The 13,280-nt window shown below is 39.7% G+C and overlaps 1 protein-coding gene across 3 annotated transcripts in view; it reads left to right on the top strand.

The window, feature by feature from the left end:
• The window catches only part of SH3RF2 (SH3 domain containing ring finger 2), a 197,189-nt gene extending 184,464 nt beyond the window's left edge, over positions 1-12,725 (top strand). The window contains exons 8-11 of one of the 3 annotated variants that reach the window (XR_013215826.1): positions 5,324-5,547; positions 8,778-9,121; positions 9,909-11,810; positions 11,842-12,725. Coding sequence is in view for 2 of the 3 variants with exons in the window: in XM_077265833.1 (XP_077121948.1) it covers positions 5,324-5,547; positions 8,778-9,121; positions 9,909-10,235 (895 nt within the window). In the remaining variant the exon portion in view is untranslated. Of the gene's footprint in view, positions 1-5,323; positions 5,548-8,777; positions 9,122-9,908 lie in introns of all 3 variants that reach the window. The other 2 variants (XM_077265834.1, XM_077265833.1) reach the window with 2 other exon arrangements.
• The last annotated feature ends 555 nt before the right edge of the window (positions 12,726-13,280 follow it).

Here is a 13,280-nt window from a genome sequence, read left to right as displayed (position 1 = left end):
ACGGTGTCACTTTTGGGTATTTTCTGTCATATTGACCCCCAAACTCACTTCAACTGTGCAGTGGTCCCTAGAAAAAAAAGTTTTGTAAATTTTGTTGGACAAATGAAAAATTGCTGGTCAACTTTTAACCCTTATAACGTCCTAACAAAAAGAAATTATGTTTCCAAAATTGTGCTAATGTAAAGTAGACATGTGAGAAATGTTATTTAATAACTTTTTGGGCGATATGATTCTCTGATTTAAGGGCACAAAAATTCAAAGTTTGAAAATTGCTAAATTTTGCCAAATATTAGTTTTTTTCGTAGATAAACACAAGTCATATCGAAGAAATTACACCACTAACATGAAGTACAATATGTCACAAAAAAAGTCTCAGAATTTGTGGGATATATTGAAGCGTTCCAGAGCTATGACCTCGTAAAGTGACAGTGGTCAGAATTGTAAAAATTGGCTCGGTCATTAAGAGGTTAAGGGACTGTAACACAAAGGTATAGGACTGCCTGAGTGAGAAGTACTTATGCCTGTTGACTTAGGGCTTGTTCACACTTTGCTTTTTTTGCTGCGGATTTTTCAGCTGCGGATTTGGAAAAACCGCAGTGCAAAACCACACTGCGGATTTTCCTGCGGTTTCTTCTGCGGATTCCTCTGCCGTTTTTCAACAGCACTTTCCTATTGGTGCATGTTGAAAACTGCAGCGGAATCCGCAGAAAGAAGTGACATGCTCCTTCTTTTTTTCCGCAGCAATTCCGCGCGTTTTTTTCCAGGATTTTCTGCAATGTGGGCACAGCGGTTTCTGTTTTCCATAGGGTAACATTGTACTGTACCCTGCATGGAAAACTGCTGCGGATCCGCAGCGTCAAAACCGCAAAGTGTGAACATAGCCTAATGGATAAAGAACAGGTTGCTCTGTCATTTGATGATAGTGGAATTTTGATGAAATTCTTTAGATGCACAGGAAGTTTTATTGATTTATGTCTTGAATAAACTGTTCGCAGCACTGAACTTAAAGCTTTTGTGTGTTTGTTAGAAAACTAAGATCATGAACCTACTGGGCTCTGATATTGGATTATTATTATCTAGACTGTAAAGCAATGGTAAATATGTAGCTATGTAAAAGTTTGTTTCTCGACGGCTATGTACACTTTTGCTATGTATTTATTACATTTATTTTATAACTAAAACCAACAACGCATGTTGTAATTTATTTTAATTAATCAATTTCCACTATTTTCATACATTGCAAGCTGCTCAATACCTTTTCGTGTACATCCTGACACCCCTTTCACTCAGTTTCCAACCATCCATTGTCCAACAGAAGCTAGAATGGGGACCTTCAGAATTTAAAAAAATAATGCATGTAATATACAGTATTTATATTTAGAAAATCATACATATCAAAGGTTCCAGTAGCCTTTATCATTTTTTTAAAGTATAAAAATTTTTAAAATAAAAAATAACTGAATCTGCATGCATTTGTAAAAGGTGGATCAGATTCTCGCGTGCTTAATATTGCATGTCAGACTGAATACTTGAATTGCTAGTTGTCCAGCTGTATCTTTGGAAACCGCCCATGGCTTGTCAGATGAAGGGGTTGAAGTTAGAGCAGATGATTATGGTTCTGTGCTTTGCTTTAGTCACTTGCATGTGATTATAGAATATCAAAACAGCAAAGCTAGAACACGTTTGTTATTTAAAACACATTTGTCTTGTCCAGAGAACCTGTTCTCCATATTCTTCCTTCCTACGCAGTGATGCACAATTGATCATAATATAAAATTTGAACTATTCTCTGGGGTTGTCTCATCATGTTAAATGGGTTAAATTGCTATTAAAAACAAACAACTTTGCAATTTATCTTATATTAAAAAATGCAACATTTACAAGTATGGATGGATGAATGGATAAATTTACTGCTCGTTGCCTAGGTTACCAGCCAACAACACATTCTATCAGAGGTGGCCAGGTTCCAAGGCTAGGTGTAGACGCCTGCAAGCTCTTTGCTTTAGCTCTTACATGTTCTTCTCTGAAATGAATGGATCGCTGCCTCCGACCACCTTCAATGCCCTTAGTCTTATTTTAAATATTATTGTGTGTATCATTTGCTATAAATGTAAAGATTGTCAGTATTTGCTACCATTACATACTAAATAGGAAAACAGTCTTGAACTGATATCTAAAATGAATTTGAGCTTGTTGTTGTACAGAAAACTGTAGCAACCAGTGCCAGGCAGCTGCTGGGAAAGCAAATAATAGCACATGGGTGATGTGAGTGACTAGTGCCATCAAGAACTAGTGAGTTTATGGGAGAAAGTAACGCTTAGGTACTGTGTCATTGGAGAGCTTTTGTTAGAAGCGAGAGTTGTGCTGTGTCCTTAACTTTGTGTGTGCACTAATTTGCTAGTAACATGACAGGTCAGAGGCAGGGGCCAACATATCATTGGGGCAACCTATGCAGGCACCAAGGAAGTCGAGGGGTCCACTTCCACCTCTAAAGTAGGTGGAATTGTGCTTTATGGTGTCCTATTGTACAGTAAAGGACCCCTATACTGGTCTGGCGGCCTATATGGTGTTAGAAGGGGCCAGAGTGGAAGAGTATGTGCCTGAGCGTAGCTTGGGTGCCACACTGTAGACCACTAGAGACTGGTGCCTGACTATAAAGGACTGTTACATGGTAGCTGTGAAGAACAGATCAGTGAGAGCATAAGGTTCCAGACAAGGAGAAGCACACTACTATCAGCCAAAGCAACCATTCCTTAAACTAGTGGTCCCCAACTCCGGTCCTCAAAGCCACCAACAGGTCATGTTTTCAGGATTTCCTTAGTATTGCACAGGTGATGGAATTATTGCCTGTGCAGGTGATACAATTATCACCTGTGCAATAGTAAGGAAATCCAGAAAACATGACCTGTTGGTGGCTCTTGAGGACCGGAGTTGGGGACCACTGCCTTAGACTATAGTTAATAGCTGCTAATAACAAAGTTTTCTCAGTTTAGGAAATTATTAGTCTACCACATATTGGATATTGTATGGCAGAAGTAGAAATATATTCATATTTTAGGTGGATAATGATTTTTCTTATTCCAAGGAGAGGACCTGGGGTTATTTCTTGTTCCTCCAACTCAATATTGCAGGATAATTGAACTAAGTTGGATTTATATGGGTTTAATCTTGCTTGCCAAGTCAACATCCTAACTATCAAATCCAAATACTGCACTGAATGGCACCATTGAAGCTCTCAAAAAACTATAGGGAGAAAAATACTTTATCTAAAAAACTAATTAAAGCTGCCAAAAAGGAAACAGAGAAGCACATTGCTAAGGAGAGTAAAACTAATCCCAAACTGTTCTTCAACTATATCAATAGTAAAAGAATAAAAACTGAAAATGTAGGCCCCTTAAAAAATAGTGAGGAAAGAATGGTTGTAGATGACGAGGAAAAGGCTAACATATTAAACACCTTCTTCTCCACGGTATTCACGGTGGAAAATGAAATGCTAGGTGAAATCCCAAGAAACAATGAAAACCCTATATTAAGGGTCACCAATCTAACCCAAGAAGAGGTGCGAAACCGGCTAAATAAGATTAAAATAGATAAATCTCCGGGTCTGGATGGCATACACCCACGAGTGCTAAGAGAACAAAGTAATGTAATAGATAAACCATTATTTCTTATTTTTAGGGACTCTATAGCGACGGGGTCTGTTCCGCAGGACTGGCGCATAGCAAATGTGGTACCAATATTCAAAAAGGGCTCTAAAAGTGAACCTGGAAATTATAGGCCAGTAAGTCTAACCTCTACTGTTGGTAAAATATTTGAAGGTTTTCTGAAGGATGTTATTCTGGATTATCTCAATGAGAATAACTGTTTAACTCCATATCAGCATGGGTTTATGAGAAATCGCTCCTGTCAAACAAATCTAATCAGTTTTTATGAAGAGGTAGGCTATAGGCTGGACCACGGTGAGTCATTGGACGTGGTATATCTCGATTTTTCCAAAGCGTTTGATACCGTGCCGCACAAGAGGTTGGTACACAAAATGAGAATGCTTGGTCTGGGGGAAAATGTGTGTAAATGGGTTAGTAACTGGCTTAGTGATAGAAAGCAGAGGGTGGTTATAAATGGTATAGTCTCTAACTGGGTCGCTGTGACCAGTGGGGTACCGCAGGGGTCGGTATTGGGACCTGTTCTCTTCAACATATTCATTAATGATCTGGTAGAAGGTTTACACAGTAAAATATTGATATTTGCAGATGATACAAAACTATGTAAAGCAGTTAATACAAGAGAAGATAGTATTCTGCTACAGATGGATCTGGATAAGTTGGAAACTTGGGCTGAAAGGTGGCAGATGAGGTTTAACAATGATAAATGTAAGGTTATACACATGGGAAGAAGGAATCAATATCACCATTACACACTTAACGGGAAACCACTGGGTAAATCTGACAGGGAGAAGGACTTGGGGATCCTAGTTAATGATAAACTTACCTGCAGCAGCCAGTGCCAGGCAGCAGCTGCCAAGGCAAACAGGATCATGGGGTGCATTAAAATAGGTCTGGATACACATGATGAGAGCATTATACTGCCTCTGTACAAATCCCTAGTTAGACCGCACATGGAGTACTGTGTCCAGTTTTGGGCACCGGTGCTCAGGAAGGATATAATGGAACTACAGAGAGTACAAAGGAGGGCAACAAAATTAATAAAGGGGATGGGAGAACTACAATACCCAGATAGATTAGCGAAATTAGGATTATTTAGTCTAGAAAAAAGACGACTGAGGGGCGATCTAATAACCATGTATAAGTATATAAGGGGACAATACAAATATCTCGCTGAGGATCTGTTTATACCAAGGAAGGTGACGGGCACAAGGGGGCATTCTTTGCGTCTGGAGGAGAGAAGGTTTTTCCACCAACATAGAAGAGGATTCTTTACTGTTAGGGCAGTGAGAATCTGGAATTGCTTGCCTGAGGAGGTGGTGATGGCGAACTCAGTCGAGGGGTTCAAGAGAGGCCTGGATGTCTTCCTGGAGCAGAACAATATTGTATCATACAATTATTAGGTTCTGTAGAAGGACGTAGATCTGGGGATTTATTATGATGGAATATAGGCTGAACTGGATGGACAAATGTCTTTTTTCGGCCTTACTAACTATGTTACTATGTTACTGTACACAGTTGTAATACCCATGTTTCCTGCATGTTCTTATAGGAGCCATCATCTTTGATGAAATGACTGAGGTCTAGAGAATATTTATTAAGACATTTGCAATACTATTCCAGTTGAAGTTAATATAAAGATGTTTGCACTTCTTTTGCAGAAAATCCACAAAATATCCAGATCCAAGACGCTCTTCCTACAGCAAGTGGATTTCAAGTAACGCCTCAGTTTCCTCACAGGGCAGTATGTCTGAAACGGGTGTAAACAGGCCTGTCAGGCCCTTATTTGTGCCGACTGCTGTGGTCGAACCAGTGAAAAAGAATCCACCTGGTTCTACAGCACTTGTACCCACTCTCCGTCGCAGGAATGACAGCTTCAGAAAAAGTATGTCCTAAACTCTGACACCCAAGTTCCAAATACTAGATGCTGGGAATGTATTTACTGTAATGGTATTTTGATATCTTTTACTAAGATTTAATGATTCCTTTTTTTCTTTAAGTTTGCATACCTAATATTTAGTGGCAACTGTCTACAAATGCGATCCACATACAATATATTGCATTAAATCTGATTACTCTCCAGGAGATATTTTTGGATGTCACTTAATCATTGTATATTCAGTTGTTTATAAAATTATATTTAAGGGTCAGTAATTTTAGAGGTTGTGATATTTTCAGTATTTTTGTGAGGTCTTTTCTAACCTCATTTCACATAGGACATCTGGTAGCTGTACATTTGTACCCCTGCAGTTCGCCTTTTCTACTGTTCCCTCTAATAAATGGGTTTAAAGAACCAATTTTATTCTCGCTGTTCCCTTGATTATTCTGTTTTTTTATTTCTGTTTTAAAATTCGCCATATAGTTCCAGAGAAATGACCCTTTTTACTCAGTGCTAATATTTATGGCCTTTACAAGTGGGCGTTGCTCACTACAGGCCTACAGACACCATGTACCCCTTCCCTCCCCAGAGAATGCTGGGAGCAACACCCCATTGGTATATAAAAAAAAATGAAACAAAACAAAATCAGGACTAAATAATATGGCCCGTATCTCTGAAACCTTATGGAGGATTTAAAAAATAAAAAAAGTACTCAGTGGAGCCTCTAGAATAAAATAAGAGCAAAAACGAACCAGTTTTGACCTGGTGACAGGTCCTCTTTGAATGTGTAACAACTTAGCCATGCCCAAATTACTCATCTTTAATTGTTTGCAGTTATAAGACATTTGTCGCAATTATTTGTATAAGTTTGATGTACCTTTGGCATAGATTTAATTACCTTATACTTGTGCAATTCTTGTTAAAATCTTGGTAAACTGGTTAATAAATACCGACCAAGGCATGCCATTTCGGTAACAAGAAATGAATTTTACCCAGCAAATTATTTGGTTCCCATTATGTAAGTATCTGCCATCTGATGGGGAATTTGGACTTGATAAAAGTTTTCCTGTATCTATGACCAGTTATAGATTAGATAATATGATTTAGTATTTTATCTACATTTTTAAATTAATTGAAAACTAGAAACGTTATAAACCAGAACCACTATCTCACCAACAGTGATGGTCATGAAGATATCATTCTGTTGTCCAAATCTCTACATGCCACAAACACTCACTATTTCCCCCTTTATACAACCATTCTCCATGCAATTGACCTAAAGAATTAAGCAGTTTAAGGCAAAATAAAACCTCATTCAGACGACAGTGACATTCATCAGTATTTAGTATATGATTTTCATTAATATTTGGTCAGCATTTCAGTTTATACCATTATCGTTTTATTAATGATTGTTAGGTGCCGAGTTCCCACCTCTGCACAGGAGGAATCTCGAACCATCTCCGCTGCAGTCTCCCATTCTTCTCCAGCGGCAGTGGAGCCTGCTCAGCAGAGACGTTGGTCCCAGCATCTAGCTCGGGATGATACTGGATAACTGGTTACTGCTGCCCTTCCAGGCTCTGTCTTTGTAGCCAGCAGTGATCAACAGCGAGCAGGTCTTTCTGGGACTAAGTCCTGCTTTTCTCACAATGAGCATGCCCACGGGACGACCTCTCATTGGAGGTCGGGGGTCACATGCTCAGGTCCTGTTGCGGCACCTATTGGTCCATCTGGAAGGTCTTGTAGCACTGCCGCTATAAAAGATATGCATGGCCACTCGGCCATGCGCTAGTGTACATTTGAAAACGTGTGTGTGTTGATGAGTGCAAGTCGTTCTTTAATCATCCCCTCCCTTGTGTATGACTGCTCATGTAAGGTAGATGTCTGCTATCTAGCGCCCGGCTGAGCTATCAGCACAAAAACACACGAAACAGCGTCTAATTGCTGTGAACGCCAGTGCGGTACCGTGCGCTATTAGAGAGCTTTCCTGTCCCAAGTCTGGGTGGTTAGTGGCGTCCGCCACAGTGGCACAGCATGCACTCTTGTGCATATAAGTTACCTTTTCTGTTACTCTAATACCCCTATTGTGGTGTCGAGCACAAGAGGTCTACACGAACTCTAATCCTGTGTCCTGGGATAGAGTTCTGAGACTCCTTGCTTGCGCTCTTTGTGCTGTACCGCGGCCCTGTGGCGCAACAGGGTTCACTTCCTTCATACAGGGTGAAGTTAACCCATGTGTGTATCCACATTGTACCACCATATAGTCCATCATTACTTAGCAGCAGGTTCCATCTCTGCACGGCGGACCCCGGGCTGCGAACGCACCTCATACCTTCTCTCCAATTATTTGGTGCATTCCGCTAGCCCTAACAGTGATTTTCATGTATTGAAAAAAATTGCAAAGCTTCTCCTATCTACTACAATGGGCAGCACAAACGGGAAACAATGTGAGCTGTCAGTGATTTTTTCATGGAACCATAGACTTGTACGGCTAATTTTGATCCGTGACTCGGATCAAAAATGGACATGTCTCTATATTGTTTTTTTGTGACTGCCAAAAAACACGGAAATGTGAACAGTCATAGACTGTAAAGGGTTATATCTATGAAAAACTTAAATGTGAAAAATTAACATGTGAATGAAGCCTCTAAGCCTCAGTTCAGATGTTACAAACAGCAATTCTTTTGTTGCCCTTTCATAGAATTGAAGCCAAAGATGCGCAATGGTTTGAGGAGTGTGAACCCTGCCTTACACTAAGAACATTATTCAATTAGGATCATTTAAATTTACATTTTAAAATATAGGACATACATTAGCTTTTGTTACAAATATAGCATCTTTTTTATGTGGATGGTTTTTGTTTCTCTAGACCCTATGGGCTATATTTGCTGTGCAAAAAATATGCAAATGATTGTGAGAAAAAAAAATTGCTCAAAAATTTTCGTAAACTTTGTTTACTCATAAAATTGAAACATTCACCGAAGAATTTTTCTGTTCATAAATGTGGCACACAAATCACTTTATGTAATAGAACATACAATAAATAAAACAACTTTTTTTTTATAAGGTAGTTTCTTTAGTTTTGATATTGTGGTACTACACAAGTTGTGCAAAGTTTATATTAGTACCACACTGAGATGAAAAATTGTAAAAACAATTCTATAACCGTTTTAGAATTTATCATAAAATCTGATACACCATTTTCTGACAACATGACATGAGAATTTTTGTTTTATTAGATATGCTTCCGCAGAAGACTCTACAAAGTAACACTACAACACAAGCTGTGACAACCTTCAACAGGCCACCATCAAGAACTGCTCAACCACAACAGATATTTGTCAATGCCGCTTATTCTACCGTAGGAGCCACTCCTGATATCCGGTCAAGGCACAGCTCGTTTTGTGAAGTTTTGCCTCTCTCCGGTAGACCAGTGGATTACAGGAGATACTCTGCTGCTAGTTCACTTGTTTTTGAACCCAAAGAGTTCCCAATTAAACTTGATTCAATAACAAAACCACCAGCCTCTGCTCCTCCATCTATACTGGTGAAGCCAGACACACCTAAAGGTTGTTCCGACAAGGTGAAAGCATAATTAACTTTAATTATTGACACAGGAAGTAATAAAAAATATGCAATTAAAAATGGATTTTCTCTGCCAGTCTGACTTGATATGGTGATGAAAGATCATACAAAGGGATGTCCTCTTTTAACATTTCCTTGTTAGGGCCTGGGTAGGAAATACAGTGGATCCATGGCGTGAGACCCGTTTGTGTTGTGAAGGCAGATGGTACTGCTCACAGTCTGTCTGTGTTTGGAAATCTGGTCACCTCTGTACATTATCCATAATTGCTATAGTTGGTGTAGAATGTCTTATTTCAACTGTATCTGCCCCTTTCCCCATTTGGCACAGACTCTGCATAAACAGCCCAACTTCACTCCCCAGTTAGACAACTTAGTGAATACATTTGGGTGATACCAAAATTTTCAATTAATCGAAGCACACAATATAACGCTTGTGCATATGTCAAACTTATCCATAGACCCCCTTACCCCACCTCAATTAGGGTATCCATTTAATCTTTGTTGGGTTGCTACACATCTGTATGCTCTTTTTTTGCTTTATGGAATAGTGCAATCTGCTGCTTTACATTCTATACAGGAGCATCAAGGGAAAAAACAATTGTATAGCCCCTTTTCTGTAACAAAGCGAGCCCATGAGCCACCTTACAGAAGCATTATCTCTTATAATCCTCCCAATGTATGCCACAGAAACAGCAATATATATTGTCGGCGCACCCTCGGTTAGCCTAAGTACAAAGTATCTGATCTTATTTGAGTAGATAAGTGAATTATTTTCTTTCTTTCAGCAGGTGAAGACTGTAAGGTTCATGAATTTTAGTCCACCTACATTGAAACGTCAGAGTGCTCATTTTGATGACAAACTGGACGAATTATCCAATCAGCCAAGCAATCCAGAGAATTGTTCTACATCAGATGCTCTGATGACTGCGCCATTAAGACTCAACCATAGCTCCGCTCAGCCAACAGAAGGTCACAAGATACAGAAGCTCAAGAACGCTTGCAATGACCTAACTCCACAATCAACCTTGTCCTTTCCCAACAAAAAAGTCATAAGTGATAACTCAAATAGGTGGAGTGCAATCTGTCAAACCCAAGATATCCTGTCAACTTAGCACCTCTGCTTTGATTTAACTTGTGCTCAGCTTTTTTCCTTCCTTGGCACATTAAATTAGATTTTGTGTCTGAGACTTTCTATCTAATTTTCTCATCAATCCATGTTGTCATCTGGAACAGAGTTACCATGACAAACAAAGGATCACTGGCACCTTCAATTATGAATGTTTCTTTTACCCCTCAGTCCTATTATCAAGACAGGTTTGTGTCCGACATTCTGTCATAGTCTCCGCCACATGAAGATATATAGTGGATATTTTTGACACATTGAGTGGGTTATTTTTCTCTTTAGGTAATAAGGTCACTTACTCAACAAGGTGAAAGACAAACTACAGTAGTTGGATGTTGACATGAAACAAGACACTTAAAGCTTTTGAGTTTTTGCACTTTTTTGTATATATTATATTTTTGTTTTCCATTGAACCGTAAAACTAATTAATATCCAAAAAGCTGATGTTGACTTGGTATGTGAGGTCTCAAATTCTACTTGCCAAGTATTACTCTGTCTCCATACTTCAGAATTACAATATGAACTTTGATGTATGAAAAAAGTGAATAATTCTTTTCATATTGATAAATATGGAAAATCTTAAAGTTATAGACTACCTTCCCTTCAAATTGTTGCCTTAGACTCTAACGCCAGCCATATGAATTGTGAAATTCTTTATGAATTACATTTTTGATCATTCTAGTGTTGAATTTTATAAGAGAGGAAGCAAATAATTATGTAAAGTGTATGGTCAGCTTAGTCTGGCCTTTAAATAAGTCAGTTCTATTTGATAAACTAGGAAGATTTACATCTACTAATTCCTGTAAAAATATTCACCTTGTTCATATGGTCAAAAGATGTGAACCTATCAGACCAAATCAGTAGACAGTGACATTCATATGTAAACAGCATTTGGATGTAATCCTTATTATGGGGAATAGAAATGATTTATTCTGTTGCAATAGTATCCATTTTTTATATACCGTATTTTTCTCTTTATAAGACGCACCTGATTATGAAGATGCACCCCCAAATTTGGTGAAGAAAAAGAGAAAAAAATAATTTTATGTTAAATGGGCGTCTGTCTAATAATGCCAGTGTCCGTCTTACAAATCATATATATGTCCCTCATCCTGGTATCTATATAACCCCCATCCTGGCACATGGCCCCCCTTGTGCTGGCACATTCCCCCCTGTGCTGCTGGCACACTGCCCCCCTGTGCGGCTGGCATACTGACCCCCATCTCATCCTGGATATGGCCCCCCCGTCACTATAGGCCCCCCTGCTGGCATGCACATGGCCCCCCCAGTCACTACATGCCCCCCTGCAGGCACGCACATGGCCCCCCAGTCACTACATGCCCCCCTGTAGACACACACATAGCCCCCCAGTCACTACATGTCCCCCTGCAGGCACACACATGGCCCCCCCAGTCACTACATGGCCCCCCCAGTCACTACATGCCCCCTGCAGGCACACACATGGCCCCCCAGTCACTACATGCCCCCCCCAGTCACTACATGCCCCCTGCTGGCACACACATAGCCCTCCCCAGTCACATAACCTCCCTATATACAGTGTGAGGTCCACATAGCCTCCATATACACAGTGTGAGCTCCACATAGCCTCTCCAGGATGCAGCAGTGACAGCGGGCGGCAGATGAATGGTGGGGGAGGGCATGGTGCAGCCTGTGGGCCACTGTTTCAGCCCTTCAGTTGTCTAGATCTGTAGGCCGGACTGGAACAGCCAGAGAAATGGATGTGGCCTGCAGGTCACAGTTTACCCAGGTCTGATCTAAGCCACTAAACAACTGCCGCTAATACAAGCTAATCAGCGGTTGTTTAATGATGTGATTAGAAAGACTGACTTGAATTCTATGCACAAGAACAATCGCTGACATGATTGGTCCGTACGCAAAAACTATCATTTACACAGAGCAGAACAATGTGCTTCCAATAATGATGATTCTCATTCTGCATAATTTTCCAATCACCTGATAAATGAACATTTTGCTTGTTATTTGAGTAATTGCTGTCAGCTGAATTTGATAATTCGGACCCTTACCGTTCAGCGAGCGATTGTATACCAAAAAGGCCTTTTCTTGGCTGGTAAACCCATTTTAGGGGCATTCAGGCTATTGGCACTGTTGTGGCTTCTTGAATTACACTGGAAAGCTTGCAATTTATTTGAATATATTTTTCTTGACTGAATAGATTGAATATATGTGTCCTTGTAAAAAAAATAAAAATAGTGTTGCCCCACAATGTGGTATCTTCAACACTTCTGATATATTAATTCTAATAGTGTTGCCAATTTTGCAAACATTAAGTATTTTGTTAGGATTAGTACACAATTTATAATCTTCCCTTTTTGTGCTATTTATGAATTTTCTCTAGACATTACATGCATTTATAGAATGAATATGTTACCTGTATATAACTGTACATCTTAGTATTGACTTTTAAGCAAATAAATCTTTGAATTTTGGATATCAACTTCATGAATTAAGTATTTTAATTACTAAAACTTTACATTATTACAATAACTAATAGCATCTTTCCCATCCTGCTTCTACGTGCTTCTGGCTCCACTAAGAGCGTTGTAATGCAGCTACATTTTAATATCTGCTTTAAAGCACCTGGACCCCTTGTGAATCATAGGGGATTGCAAGCAAAGTCTTGTAGCTGTAACATGGCAGTCACTTTAGGTTTGTGAATCACAATTACTTTAGGAATTAAGCTAAATACTTTGATTGCTTGTTATACTGACCCTAAGGCCAGTCTCACACGTCCAGATAATTCCGGTACTGGAAAAATTGGTACCGGAGTTATCCGTGTCCGTGTGTCCATGAGCTCACATGGCACATCAGTGTGGCACACGTGCGGCAGCCGTGTGCTGCCCGTGTGCCGACTGGGTACCACACGGACCATGCAGGAGACAGCGCTAGAGATAAGCGCTGTCCCCTGCATCTGGTGCTGAAGCCGGAATTCATTCCTTCTTCCCAGCAGCGTTCGCTGGAGAGAAGGAATGAAAAATCATTGTTTTTTTATTTT

The sequence above is a fragment of the Ranitomeya variabilis genome, chromosome 5, assembly GCF_051348905.1.
Source record: "Ranitomeya variabilis isolate aRanVar5 chromosome 5, aRanVar5.hap1, whole genome shotgun sequence".
Taxonomy (NCBI): Eukaryota; Metazoa; Chordata; class Amphibia; order Anura; family Dendrobatidae; genus Ranitomeya; species Ranitomeya variabilis.
This window is presented reverse-complemented; position numbering and strand designations above follow the sequence as displayed.